The sequence below is a fragment of the Pinus tabuliformis genome, chromosome 5_1 (assembly GCF_031772625.1).
Source record: "Pinus tabuliformis cultivar Carrire ecotype Pingquan chromosome 5_1, CPIR1, whole genome shotgun sequence".
Lineage (NCBI taxonomy): Eukaryota > Viridiplantae > Streptophyta > Pinopsida > Pinales > Pinaceae > Pinus > Pinus tabuliformis.
In genome coordinates, this window is record NC_142305.1 from 331,861,439 (window position 1) to 331,875,747 (window position 14,309).

The window sequence follows — 14,309 nt, forward strand, 5'->3', positions numbered from 1 at the left end:
CCCTTCTACCTACTTGTCACCAATTTGTTCATTGGTGCAATTATCAAGTACATCATTGGTATCATCAAGCACAAATACTTTGAATACTAGTGTTCCATTATTGTCAAAAGTATGTTCAGATGCAAACTAGAGCATCTTTGTTAGTGTCTCTATTATCAACAAATGGGACTGCATTTTGGTCGATGATAAATTGCTTCCATAGTATGGTGTAGTGTTATATTTCCTTGTGCTTTTCCTTGTGGCAATACCAATTATAAGCAAGTCGTAGATAAAGGTCGAGATAATATGCATTATTGTCTCTTTAGTGTTATTGTTCTCTCCATATAATTGCTTATGATGTTATGATGATATGGGGTGAATGTATTATGAAAATAGTTTAAAAGTTAAAAATGCAATTACCTATAGCAGAGAACAATCTAGCCCTAAAATTAACATGGTATCAGAGTTGGGTTGAAGAAAAGTCATTGAGATCACCCCCTTGTAGACACCTATGATGGATTTCTTGATCAAGCAGAGTGAAAGAGATGAAGATATTGGAGACTTAAAAGAATGCTAGGGTTTGAAAGAAACCCTAGGAAGCCTTTGTTCTTACAAATTATGGTTAGGGTTTGGAAGAAACCCTTGGAGTGGTCTTGGATATTGAAAAGGCCTAGGAACCCTAGTGTGATTCAATCAGTGAGAAGCTATTAAGATTCAAGTAACGTTAGATGGGCCAGTCTCCCAATAGAAGATGGTATGATGCAGATCTAGTGATCATTAATAGTCGGGCTTGGGAGGATCTGGAATGAGAAAATAGGTTGTGCTCAAAGGGATGCATTTCTTCTTAAGACAACATTGACATATGGTTGATGGACTATGGTGACTCATGGAGGCAGAATCAAGAGGAGGTTGATGGCTTCTACAATCCTCATTAAGGTTCCTGTGAGGATGTGATCTTAAGGATCATCAAGATGCAAATTAAATCCGGAAGAGTTAGCTCCACGAGGGAGCTAGTATTAAGAAATGAAGAAGCTACTGTCATATCTAGAGGAGAAAGACAACCTTGCCTCATCATCAGGTACACTTTCATAATGTTTATTTACTTTACTATTATTGCTCTTGCTGTTGTTCTGGGATCAACAAGTACATCAGATGGATGTAAGGACCAAGTCCTCAATATCGAGATTAAGGAGGATGCATAGCCATTCCATGATTAAGAGTGGCAATGAACAAGAGCCTAGACCTCGGAGGAAGGATTGCAGTCTCCCAGATTGATGACTATGACAAAAGAGGCTTCCTATTCAGAGGGAGTAGATTGCCATGTACCAATCAAATGAGATATTATAAGATAAGGAGCTGCTGAGAGCAAAATGTCCTTCATGGAAGGACCATTCTAGATGACAAAGATGTTGCAGTATCAGAGAATTCAACAATGATATGCTCTTTGAGAGAGAGTACTATGTTGAGATTCTAGCTCCAATTACGAGATGCACTATTATCAGATGTATGTGAAGTTGGCTTCCTCCATGATGTACTTAAGGAAGAAGCATACTTGGAGCTACCTCAGAGATTTGAGGCACATGAGAAAGAGAATCACGATTACAGATTGAAGAAAGTCTCATATAGACTTAAGCAAGTCCCTGGGACTTGGCATGCTTGGATTGATGGACATTTGATGCAGACTCCAACCTCTCTTCAGGATTGCAGGTATGTCTTTTGGTTTCATATATGCTAACAATTTATTTATGACAAAATCTTGGATTGATGGACATTTGATGCAGACTCCAACCTCTCTTCAGGATTGCAAGTATGTCTTTTGGTTTCATATATGCTAACAATTTATTTATGACAGAATCTTGGATTGATGGACATTTGATGCAGACTCCAACCTCTCTTCAGGATTGCAGGTATGTCTTTTGGTTTCATATATGCTAACAATTTATTTATGACAGGATCATATCATCTCTGTGTTCAATGCCAGAGGGAGCTGACCTCTGAGCCCAACGTGATCCACTTCTTGAGATTAAAAGTGTAAAAGAGAGATGATGAGGACTTCCTTGTCAAGAGAAGTATGTTATCTGGGACTTGGTATAATGGATTACACTGAAGTAGTTAAGAGAGAGTCCTCTTCATATTCAGATTTGGTGGATCCCACGATAAGCAGGCAGGCAGGCAAGTGGATCCTTGCTTTGCAACATGTACCTTGAGCCAGATAGAGCCTAGACATGTATATTGAGATGTTGCAAAGTTGGTATTGAGATACCTACATGGATTGAGGCAATGAAGAGATATGTCTATGCCAAGTGAACCAAGAGTGCTATGATTAGGAAGAACACATCGAGGTGTTGCTTCAGCATGGGGTCTGCCATGATTTCCTAGATGAGCCAAAAGCAAAACCAGTGTTGCGGGGAAGCCCCCCCCCCCCCCGATCCTGCTCCCATTCCGCACTCCGGGCAGGAGCGACTCGAGAGCAGGTCGGGAGCAGGCTCCCTAAAAAAAAAATCGCTCCCTGCCTTTTCGGGAGCGTTTAGCCTTTTTTGCAAAATAAAAATTGCAATAATGTTCGAAATGCAATTTTTTTCAAAGAAACAAATAAGTTTTGAGTGGGGCAGCTTAATGATCAAGCATATGGCCCTAGTATTGATATGCTATTCATGGTAATGTTAAATTCTTAAAGTAAAAGGACATCCTTTTACTTAAATTTTAACATTACCATGAAATGACTCGGGATGTTTGAGAGTGGTTCTGACCTCATTAGATTTCATATGGAGAAAGTAGAATTTTAGATTTCATTCAAAATCCAACAGACTTATCAGTTTTTCAAGATTTCAAGATTGGGGGATTGCAATGTTTCCATTGAATTTTGTCATGTATTAGGGTATGGAACTCGTATTTAATCAAGAGCACCAATCCCTCTATGTACCTTGATGTCAGTGACATTGGTTGTCGAACTCCTCTATCATGACCCTCCTAAAAATGTACGCATCACTTAAACAAAATCTTGACTTGACATGCTATGCTTTTTCTATCTTATGTTAATGCTTAGAGGGTGATATTAATGACAAGGATCCCTATACAGATACAGAGGTAATGACAAAGATACCTCTGGATATTAATGCTTAGAGGGTGATATTAATGACAAAGATCCTGATTTTCCAACAAGACTAAAAAAATAGACATTTCTCGTGGTGGCAAGAGGCCCAAGCATAAGAAATAGATAATAGATTTACTTGTCTTTTCTAGTTTCTAGTAGTTTTTATAACTATTGACTCTTTCATATTTATTATGATATTTTTTTTTCAAATATACGACAATTTAAGTTTGAAGTTGGTAATTATAACTCATTAGTAATGAATTATGAATATGATGCTTCATGAAAGTTGAAAGTTGTTTCATTTCATAACATTTCATTTGATGTTAGATATTATTTGTTGTAATGGTTACACTTAGCTTACAAGTACAACTTTGGTGATCAATGATGATAAATGTTATATATTGAATTTTGAAAGCTTGAAACTTTAAGATTGATGAATCATGAGACTCAATATGTTGTATGTTACTATGTTACTAACTTGTGGACGTGGTCGATGAAGATTATAACTTCTAGATGATTGTTGTTATATGGTTCAATCTATGTTTTTTATGTTTTTTATATCTAATTCATTATTCTATATGTTTTTGTTGACATATATATATAAAAATATAAAATATATATATATATAAACGCTCTGGGATTCGCTCCCAAACCGGGAGCTTCTGAAAATGTCACTCCCACACCCGTTTTCGCTCCCGCTCCCAAGTAACACTGAGCAAAACTGTGTTGCTTTGAGTATAGCAGAGGTAGAGTACATTGTTGCTAGCATGGCTAGCTACAAGGCAGTGTGGTTGAGAAAGATCTTTGAAGAGTTGTTTGAGCATGTGTTAGACACAGCTGTGATATATTGCAACTAGATATCACTATATCTAGGATATGGTGCAAAGAGGAGCAATGAGGCTCCAACACATTTCGTTTGATGAGCAGGTTGCTGACATTCTCACCAAGCCTTTGCTAAAAGGGAAGTTCTTGGTCTTCAGAGAGCAGCCCAGAGTTGTGGAGAAAGCATCCCTTCTGGGAAGGGATCTTCGTTGATTGTCCCTTCCCAGTAGATTGAGAACACTAAGCTATGCTCTTCCCCCTGTCTCTTGACTTTCATTAATTTGGGGGCGGAGGGGGGGGATGGAACCAGGGAGCTCCTAGGGTTAAGGATGCTCCTTGTAAGTCATGGACAATAGGATGTGTCTAATCCTTACCAGGAATGGTAAGTGGTATCTCCCCTATTGTCAAAGTAGGATGTGTATGATCCTTACCATGAATAGTATGTGGTATCTCCCCTATTGTCGAGTATACCCCAGTATTCATCCTACCCACAAGTTGGGCTTCTTGGGATTGCCACCCATTTAGCCAATGGGTGAGGAGACTTGGGACAGTCTGATCTTTACCACTCGTGGTAAGTGGTATCTCTCCCAAGTTATTGGATGTAGGTGTTCTACCACTTGATTCTTGAGGATCAAGGTGGGAAAATCAATGGACAATAGGATGTGTCTGATCCTTACCAAGCAGGGTAAGTGTGTATCTCCCATATTGTCATTGTAGGGCGTGTCTAAATCTTGCCACTTGTGGCAAGTGTGTATCTCCCGCTACTGTCAAGTCTGGGACTTGACCGAGTGGATCATTCTTCTTCTTTAGATCGAGACATCATTGTTCAACTGATGAACAGAGGAGCGACAAGTTGAGATGAGATGTGATGAAACGGATGTCTTGTTGATGCAATTATGATGACACATGTACACTTTTCGATAAGACTTATGATGCAGCCAAAAATTCCTCCCTAGCAGAGAGGGAGTGTTGAAATTTGGGGCACCTATGGGATGAATTTCCCATGAGAAACCCATCTACCCCAAAAGAAGCTCATCTTTCCCCATAAGAAGAATTCAAATTGGACAAAAGTAATATTATTATTTTGATATGTTAGGCACTCCTCTCATTACTATTTGTTTACTTGGGCAAGCAATCATCAAGGCAATTTGGTAAATATATTTACAAGAGTTTTTAATAATTTATAGTGGGCTAAATGGTGAAGAGATCAAGTCAGCTCTACTAATTGAAGGGTCATGTTGGCAATTAAAGAAACCCCTTGACTCCTCCATTATTGATTAATATAAATAGACCACCTTGGAGCTCATTCAATCAATCAAGTTCAATGCATCTCTGATCTAAAGGTAACTGTGGGCCTTGAGAGCCTATCTGAAATGAAGAAGTGGACTATGCTTTGTGATTGGTTCATGTCGAGTTAGCTAGAGAGATGGCCGAATGAAGGAGCAACATTCTAGGTAATTTTTGTGCTTTGTTTTGGGTTGAATCTCTCTGTGATAGGGATGCATCTTTTTCTGAGATATAGCAGGAGTGTCGAGCGCTAGTTTGAAGTTGGACTAGGTCATATAATGCTAGAACAAACCAAACTTGGAAGGTCGAGATAAATTGTTTGTTAGCCGAATTTAAGAGACGAGTTCTGTGTAGTTTTTGGAGTGTTTTTCTCTTGGAAACAAGGCAGAAATTTCTGAGTAGGCTACAGGAGGGTGGAGCCCTAATCAAGTGCAGGTCTGAGGTCACATAATATTAGAACAGTCTTATGAATAAGGGGTCAAGACTACTTATAGAATAACACAGAGATAAGATCTCAATGAAGGTGGATCAGTGCAGTGATTAAAGGTGCCTGAGGCCGTATTAGAGCAGATCCTTAGCATCACTGGTTGCCCTAACTAGAGGGTTGAATACCTCTGTGTTGTGCTCAGAACCAAGGTAACTTAGGACAATAGATTGGACGTCCTACAAGGTATTTAATTGCTCCTTTTATATTGATGGATGCTAAGAGTTATTGGATCAGTTTGGTCAGACTTATTTGGCAGTGCTCTTATAAATGTGATGTATGGTAGTGCTCCTATGATGTATGGTAGAATTTGTATGACTGTGACTTATGATAATTCTCCCATGATGAGTGATGTATGAAAATGTCCAGTATTTTTATGACAGTGATGGCAGTATCCTTATGACCGTGATGGCAGTATCCTTATGACAGTAAAGTATGTGACTGTGATGTATGGCAGAATGACAATGTGTTATATGGCAATGATATCTACAGTAATGTATAGAGTTTCTTTATGACAGTGATTAGCATGACAGTGATGTACGGATATATATGGCTGTGATGACTGACAGTAACCTAATGACAATAATTTATGACAGTGACATATATAGCAGTGTCCTTTGAAGTATGGCATGTCCATGTGACAATAATGCTTAGTAATATGGCAGTGATGTATGGCTTCAATGCTTTGTACAGTGATGGATGACAGTATCTTCGTGCCAATGATGACTGTGATATATATGGCAATACTCTTGCTCTTATGTATGCAGTGTCCGTGATGACAAATATTCTTGAAAAAGACAGATGCTACTTGTGTCAGTGATATGGAGGCAGTGCCTTGACAGAATTGTCAGCTGCCATCTCATGATCTAGGGTTGGCCCTTGGAGGCCTAATGTAATTGATGTTGAGATACTTATGTCTCAAGATGATTGTACTTTGTATCTCAGCTTAACATTTGATGAATATCTAATAGAAGAAGAAGAATTGATTATGGGTTTTCCCCCTTGTGGGGTTTCACCCTGGTCTCCAACAAAAATCCTAGTGTCTCTATTGTGTATGCTTTTCTTGTGTTGTTCCTTACTGTTCTACTAATGTTATTGTTTTCTCTACATAATTGCTTATGATGTTATGATGATATGGGGTGAATGTATTATGAAAATTGTTTAAAAGTTTCAAAATGAAATTATCTACAATAGAGAACAATCTAGCCCTAAAATTAACATCAAGGAGGTCCTATGTGCTTCCTCTAATCCCATTTAATATGTAGTAGCATTTACAAATCCCGTTGCACTACTAAATAAGAACCTACAATTACCTTCCTCTTTTGTTGAATCCACATACAAATAATGCTTTGAGTTCTAGCTTCAAGACAAAGTGAGCCATCCACCATAGGTACATTTTCATTGCAAGTGTCAATTAAAAATCCTTCACTCGTTCCTCTTTGAAGAAAAACCCAATTTGTTTCTCCAACCAACCTATATACTTGGTTGAATCTTACCCTTCCTCATTCTATTATTGGGTTGTTTCTCTAGACTTCTATGCCAAATAGATCATTTACATAACCTAGGTAGAACTCATGATTGTCATGCACCTATTCCTATAACACCATGTTAGAATCTTCACCCGATGACACACCCATGTGCAAAACACCTTGTTATCAAGTTCCAAGTGAATGACCTTGTATTACACATCTACAAGTAATTCATGTTTGGACTTGATCCACATGACTCGTCCCTGTCGAAGGCACTAATTCTAAATTCCACTACCCTTTTTCTCTTATCTAGTGAAATGATCACCTTTAGGCTTTTTTAATCCTGCTATGAACATTAGGGCTTGATTATATAAGCAAACCTTACCTCATAGAGTAGATCCAAGATCATTCGAAAATCACTAAGTACAACTCTCTCAAAGGCCTTGTAACCTCAAAATTCATGAATGTTTATCCCATAACTGTAGGTTCAAAGCATGATAAGCCTCCCAACAAGCTTGTTGGTCATGTGTTGGCCACTCAAATCGTCATTGCCCTTTGCAATAGAGGTGGCTACACGAGTACATCTTCCCAAAAGATGGAAGAGATATTATTGATCTCCAAACCCAAATCGACCACCACATCAACTATCGACTTATCTAATGACTATCACTAGAATTTGCAAATCCTTTCAGAAGAAGATACTAAACTTTTTCTTTGTACCTTCACCATACTGAAACTGAATTCACCACCCCATTGGCATGCAACAGACATTCGAGGAAAGCATATAACCTTATTTTCACACTCCTCATATTGATCTTTCGCTTTCAACTAATTTTTTCACTCCTAGAGGTTGTGTTTCAATGATTTAAATTTTATTTTTTCAGAGCCTAGTCCTCAAGGCTTGTCTGCTAGTCAACTTTGTCTTCGAATGTCTTCTTTGCTTGGAAAAGTCTTGGTCAACTTCTATAGATAAGGGTTTGTCATCAGACATCAATTGTCCTTAACTGTCAAGCTAAGACAGTGAAAAAATGAAGGCTTCCTTATAGACCTTCTCATTGAACACTTCAAACAATCTACGAGTTCTTAGATGGCTATCTTTGAATTGGGGACAATCTTTGGTATTATGCACATCGGATAGGTCACAATGAACCTACCCAAGGCACTAAGTAAAATTGTCAACAATGTGTCCCATGCCTCACAATGGAAGCATTTATAGGCCTCCTTGCCAATAGCCATGGTAACTATAGAGGAGCTACCCCCTTGGGCTTGGGCTCATGAAACAATCTAGACTTCTCATGATTCATGGGATCAATCCCTAAGGAATTTGACTTAGTATTGAAAATGGAACTTAACACAATAAGCATACCATACATTGTCTTAACATATAAATGGGAAAAAACTTTATTTTTACTCAAGACACACACAAAACTATAACAACCGAAAAATATAAATGACAATAATAAGTAACTAAGCAAATGAATCATAAGTTTAATAACCTAATATACCATTACCAGCAAAAATCATTGCCATAAGGAACGCCAATGCTTATAATGGGAACCAAATCCATTAACAAAAAGAAAACCCTAAAGGGCAAACCCATTGTCAAAAGAGCATAACACTATTTCTTTAAAATTTAGCCACAAAGTAATACGCCAACATAGCAACCAAAGATAAAATAGTGTTGAACCAATCCCTTTCATGCCTATCTCTACTTAGAGCCAAGGGGTTACTTGACAAGGTCAACTTAGACCAAGGGACCTATATATCAGCCTATTTGATAAGGTCAAAATCGATCATTTTACATTACATTGCATATCTAAGTTTATACTTATGGGCATCAAAAGCAACAATGAGGATGTTTTCACACTCACCACCATTCAACAATGATAATGGCCCTGAATGATGGTTACAGAAAAGAACCTTCTCCTATTATTTGGTAAAGAAAAAATCAAACTTTGATAATTCATTGATAAGATGCTAGATGCTCCAATAAAGTCACCAAAGAACTATTACAATTATACCAACAATTTTATCTTGGTAAAGGGGGGTCTTAATTTTGGCATTTCTTCAAAAAAATTCTTCACGGTTAACTTGACATCCTTGTTTGAAGACATTTGTATCATAACCGCTTTTGGACAAAATCAAGAATTTGATCATGAAAAACAAGTTGTACAACTATTATAAAAGAATCATATCATACCTCTGCATCAAAATCCAATTGGTATGCATGCCTTAAAAACCTAAAGGAAATGCAAAATTGGGTTGCAAAATTTTATTGGGACATTTTTTATATTTGAAATTTGAAATTAGGAAGCAAGATTGGTCCAAGCCTCTAAAATTTGTGTTGACTTTACATTTCCATGCTGCTGTTGGATTTAGGGGCATGCTGAATAACATAATGCGAAAGAAGAGGTATAGTGAAGAAATTTGAAAGGAATGTATTTGTTTTTATATATTTAAATTTCTTTACTAAATAATATTTCACTGTTGGTATGAAATACAATGGCTATAAATACTCTTGTGCTGCAAACGATGTTCCTCCTATAGGCAGTGACAATAAGCTAGTTCTCAAAATGATTCAGCAAAAAAAAACAAAAAATTCTATATACCCAATAGACACAAACAAAGATATAATATTCAAACAATTATCAAAATTTTCTCTGGATTGAAATTACAGCTGGATTTACATGGAATGTGCATACCTAAGATATAGAGTCAATGCAACAGAAATGTAAATTAAATTTGTCAATTTACAAGGGTACAAAAATCTTTACAAGTCCAATAATAAGCAAAATGTAAATGGCTATCTAAAATGGATGCAAAACAGTTCCTGCATCCTCGGAGAGGAAGTAAAAGACCAAACCAGTAATCTGAGAGGGGAAGTCCAAGCTAGTACACCCAGTCTCAACAAGCTCGAGGATCCATTCCATGCTGCCAAACATAAACAGTTTCATCCCATCCAGTGCTTGCCAACAGACCCTCCACAAGAACACTTATGTCAATTCCCACAGCAAACTCAGTATGATGATCATATCGAGCTAGAAGAGCATCCTCTGGAGCTCTATAATCCCACACACATGTTGTCATATCGTAGGAACATGATGCAATAAGGCTTTCCTGGTGAGGTGAAAATTTAACTCTCCGGATTGCATATGTGTGTCCTTCCAAAACTGTCATTGGAGTCCTGTAGGTCCTAATATCCCATACTTTAATTAGTTTATCCACAGCCCCCGTCACCAGCATACAATCATTATACTTGTTCCAATCACAAGAAAGAATCTCATGTTCATGAGCTGGAATTATGATGGTTGCATTTGGTTCTCTGACATCCCAAATCCTCACAGTGCAATCACCTGAGGCAGAGGCGAAAACATCTGCATGTCTTGGATTCCAAACTGCTGCATATATACAATAAGTGTGTTCTTTGAACAAACGCATGGACTGAGGCCTGTCAATCGTCCAAAGTCTGATAGTATCATCCCAGGACGCACTTAAAAAACAATCCTTTCTAACAAGATTCCAATCAACAGAGTAAACCTCACGTGCATGCTCTTCCAAGCTTCGAATAGGATTTGCTACAGGTGGAAGTGCTATATCCCAAATTTTAACACTGCCATCACCACTGGCTGAAACAACTAAATTTTCATTAGCTTCGGACCATGTACAATCATAAAGCCCATCAGCTGAATCAAAAGCACAGACCTCAACGATCCCATTGGGTGTAAGTTCTAGCACATGCTGCCGACCATTCCCAATTATCCCAAAATTCTGGGCCGTTGCCACAGCCAAACGAGTTTCCACAAATGGACTGAACTTAACAGCATAGCCGTTGAATGCAGTCCTAAATACAGGCATCGTGGCAATTCCAAATTCAAGCCCGTATGGTCTTTACAATTATCTCAGATTTTGCTTCCTATCAAAGACAGCAATCAATCAGCATACTTTATTCAGTGGTTTTAAATTTTTCACCGCCTCTCAAACAATTCAAATTAGACTGTTGTCATAAGAAGCATTTCTTCCACAAGCCAAAAACACCTCAAAAGTATTTCAGTTATTTACTGCACCGAGAGAAACGAAGTACAGTCTAGATGATTCTACAGTCTGGGTGGCGGTGGGATGGCCCATCAACTCTTCAGGCAATGTGTGCGTGCGCGCTCATGTAACGAGTCAACTGGATCTAAGGTATAGACAATGCATTAGGTACAATAAATATGGACGCTAACCCAAACCCTTTTAAACCCTGATCTGTGAAGCTCAAAAATGCATATGACAAGTTCACACAAACCACCAACATATCAAATTTGGAACTTGAGATATGCAACCTCGAGCTACATGTCAGAACCGGCTATAGATGGGTCTGGGCTTGTGTAATATGATAGCCATTTTAAAATTTTATAACCATATGCTGCCCTTGTTAATAAATCATCTAAGCAAGTTTTGAGACGAGACAACAATTTAACTATTGGGATTGTACAAAATTCAAACCCTCAACCAATCCAGCTCCAAACGCACAAATTTTAACAGAGATGTTTATGGGTATTGCACAACAATGGCTTATACAGCAAATTAAACCCTAGAAAATGTAATTGACATGAATCATCGATATAAAATATCAATTGCATTTGGGTTATACAGCATTTCAAACCGTATAAAACTCAGTTGTAAAAATATAAATATTTTACAAGAGATTTTTATCTGTGTTGCAAAAAAATGTATCGTAAAATGTCAGAACTACATATTCTATGAAGAATAATCGACTTGAAAGCTGAGAATTCAAAGAGAACCAATAGAAAGGGATACCTGTGTAAGAAGAAGAAAATCAGAGATAGACTTTGGAAGCGTGCGATTATGATAATGAACTGATGGTCATGTACCTAACCGTGCCCCGATTTGCGAACAACGATATGATAGCAGCCACTGTGTAACTACTTAAACACGAAGGGTTTCTATAATGACGTCGACACAATCATTATCTTCGAGCAAGGATAGGCTTGTAAGATAGATAGCAGTAATAATAATTTTTTAGGAGGAAATAAGATACGTTTTTTTTAAATAAAATATAATAATAACGAGGAGATGGGTGTGGTCATCAAAATCATAATCATGTGCATGTTCTCCTTTTATCATTTCAACTCTGAATTACTATTTTAGATCTATTTTAATTATCGATCTATCAAGCATTAAGAGGGATTTAATTATCTATCTAGATATATTTTAACCCTGGATTTATCAAGCGTTGAGAGGGATCTAATCTCTCGAGATGCAAACTTATCTAATCTCTCTAGGTGCAAACCTTTTTTTGAGTACAAAACTTGAAAAATGGTTTGCACCTCGAGAGATTTGATCCCTCTCGGCCCTTGATAGATCCATGATTAAGATGGATCTATGCTGGTTATATAATACTATATAATATCTATATTTGTATCTATGTGTATTTTTCTTATTCCCCCTCTCTATATCACCCCCCAAACATACACACTCTCTCTCCATGTCTCTCTCTCTCCCTCCCTCTTCTTCTCCCTCTCTCTCTTCCCCTTCTCTCCTCTCTCTCTTGGTCTCCGCTCTCCTCTCTCCCTCCCTCTCCCTTTATCACTCTGTTGTCACTCCCCCTCTCTCTCCACCTTTCTCCCTCTATGTCTTTTTTCTTCCTCCCCTCTATCTCCCCTTCCAACTCCATTTCTCTCTCCTTCTCTCTCTTGAGTCCTCTATCTCTTCCTTCCTCTTTCTCCCTTTCTCTCCCACCTTCCTTTGTCTATCCCGCCCATCTCTCTCTCTCTCTCCATCTTTTTGTCTCCCTCTCTCTCTCTTACCCTTCTCTCCATATCTATCTCCCTTCCTCTCCTCTCTCCCTCACTCTCTCTCCATCTCTCCCTTGTTACTCCCTCTCTCTCTCCACCTCTATCTTTCTATGTCTTTTTTCTTTCCTCCCTCTCTCTCCCTCTCCATCTCTCTCTCCCCCACCTCCCTCTCCCCCCCCATCACTCTCTCTCTCTCTTCGACACCCACCTTTGTCACTCTCCCACCTCCCTCTTCTGCCCCCTCTTAAATTTGATCACATTATGTTGTGTTTAAGAAAGTATCTAAATTAAAAAAAAAAAAACTCAATTGGTTGTAAAATATTGAACCTATATTTTGGATCAATCATGTCAAAGAAAATACAATAATGAAAAACTTAAAAAAATCATGCATTATCTTTCCTCTATTATTGTTAGTCACTTTGTTTGCTCTCATCGCTTGGATCCTTAGTTAAGATGGATCTATGTTGGTTCTTGATAATACTATTTATATTATATACATTTCACAACTTTAAATATAAAAGTATTCTCATTTTTTATTTTATTAAAACCTTAATTTAATATCTATGTGAATATTTTTAGTAGTCCTTAGAGGGTTTAGATATATCTCAAAAGTAATTATAATCTTTTTCCTTTCAGCATCTATTAAAAAAAATTTATAAAATTAAATTAAAATAAAATATGTGTATTGTGAAATAAGTTACGGTTTTTGGGTATGTGGTATTGATAAGCCATGGTATTGGCCCATGGTATTGTAACATGGCATATTTACAAGTTAATAATATCCATGATAAAGTGGGGGTGAATATTCATAGTTAATAATCTTGTCATATTTTTATAAAATATTTTGACTATGAAATAAGCTATGATTTTTTGGCATGTGGTATTGATAAGTCATGGTATTAACCCATGGTATTGTAACAAAGCCTATTCACAAGTTCATAGTATCAATGATAAAGTGGTGGTGAATATCTATAATTAAGAATCTTGTCATATTGTTATAAAATATTTTGATTGTGAAATAAGTTATGTTTTTGGGGCATGTGGTATTGATAAGGCATGGTATTGGCCAATGACATTGTAACAAAACCTATTTATGAGTTAATAATATCCATGGTAAAGTGAGGGTCGATGGTTAAGAATATTTTCATATTGTTATAAAATATTTTGATTGTGAAATAAGTTATGTTTTTTTGGGCATGTGGTATTGATAAGCCATGGTATTGGCCTATTGTATTGTAATAAAGCCTAGTTTTTACAAGTTAATAATATCACAATAAAGTGGGGGTGAATATCCATGGTTAAAAATCTTGTCATATTGTTATAAAATATTTTGGTTGTGAAATAAGTTATGGTTTTTGTAAGCCATGGCATTGGCC

The 14,309-nt window shown here is 37.3% G+C and overlaps 1 protein-coding gene across 4 annotated transcripts; it reads right to left on the reverse strand.

Moving 5' to 3' along the window:
• Positions 1-9,766: 9,766 nt before the first annotated feature.
• PEX7 (peroxin 7) lies at positions 9,767-12,115 on the reverse strand. 4 transcript variants are annotated; one of them, XM_089432180.1, is made up of 3 exons: positions 11,936-12,115; positions 11,200-11,312; positions 9,767-11,048 (listed from the first exon to the last, which is right to left on the reverse strand). In XM_089432180.1, exon 3 carries the CDS (start codon positions 10,988-10,990, stop codon positions 10,040-10,042), a length of 951 nt encoding a protein of 316 aa, XP_089288306.1. In that variant the 5' UTR covers positions 10,991-11,048; positions 11,200-11,312; positions 11,936-12,115; the 3' UTR covers positions 9,767-10,039. The 4 variants fall into 4 exon arrangements, with proteins under 4 accessions (XP_089288306.1, XP_089288304.1, XP_089288302.1 ...); XM_089432178.1 differs by having other exon boundaries at positions 11,171-11,312; XM_089432176.1 differs by having other exon boundaries at positions 9,767-11,312.
• Between the last annotated feature and the right edge of the window lie 2,194 nt (positions 12,116-14,309).

Excerpts from the sequence above, each read along its gene's own strand:
- PEX7 (XM_089432180.1), bottom strand. The coding sequence starts at position 10,990 with ATGCCTGTATTTAGGACTGCATTCAACGGCTATGCTGTTAAGTTCAGT.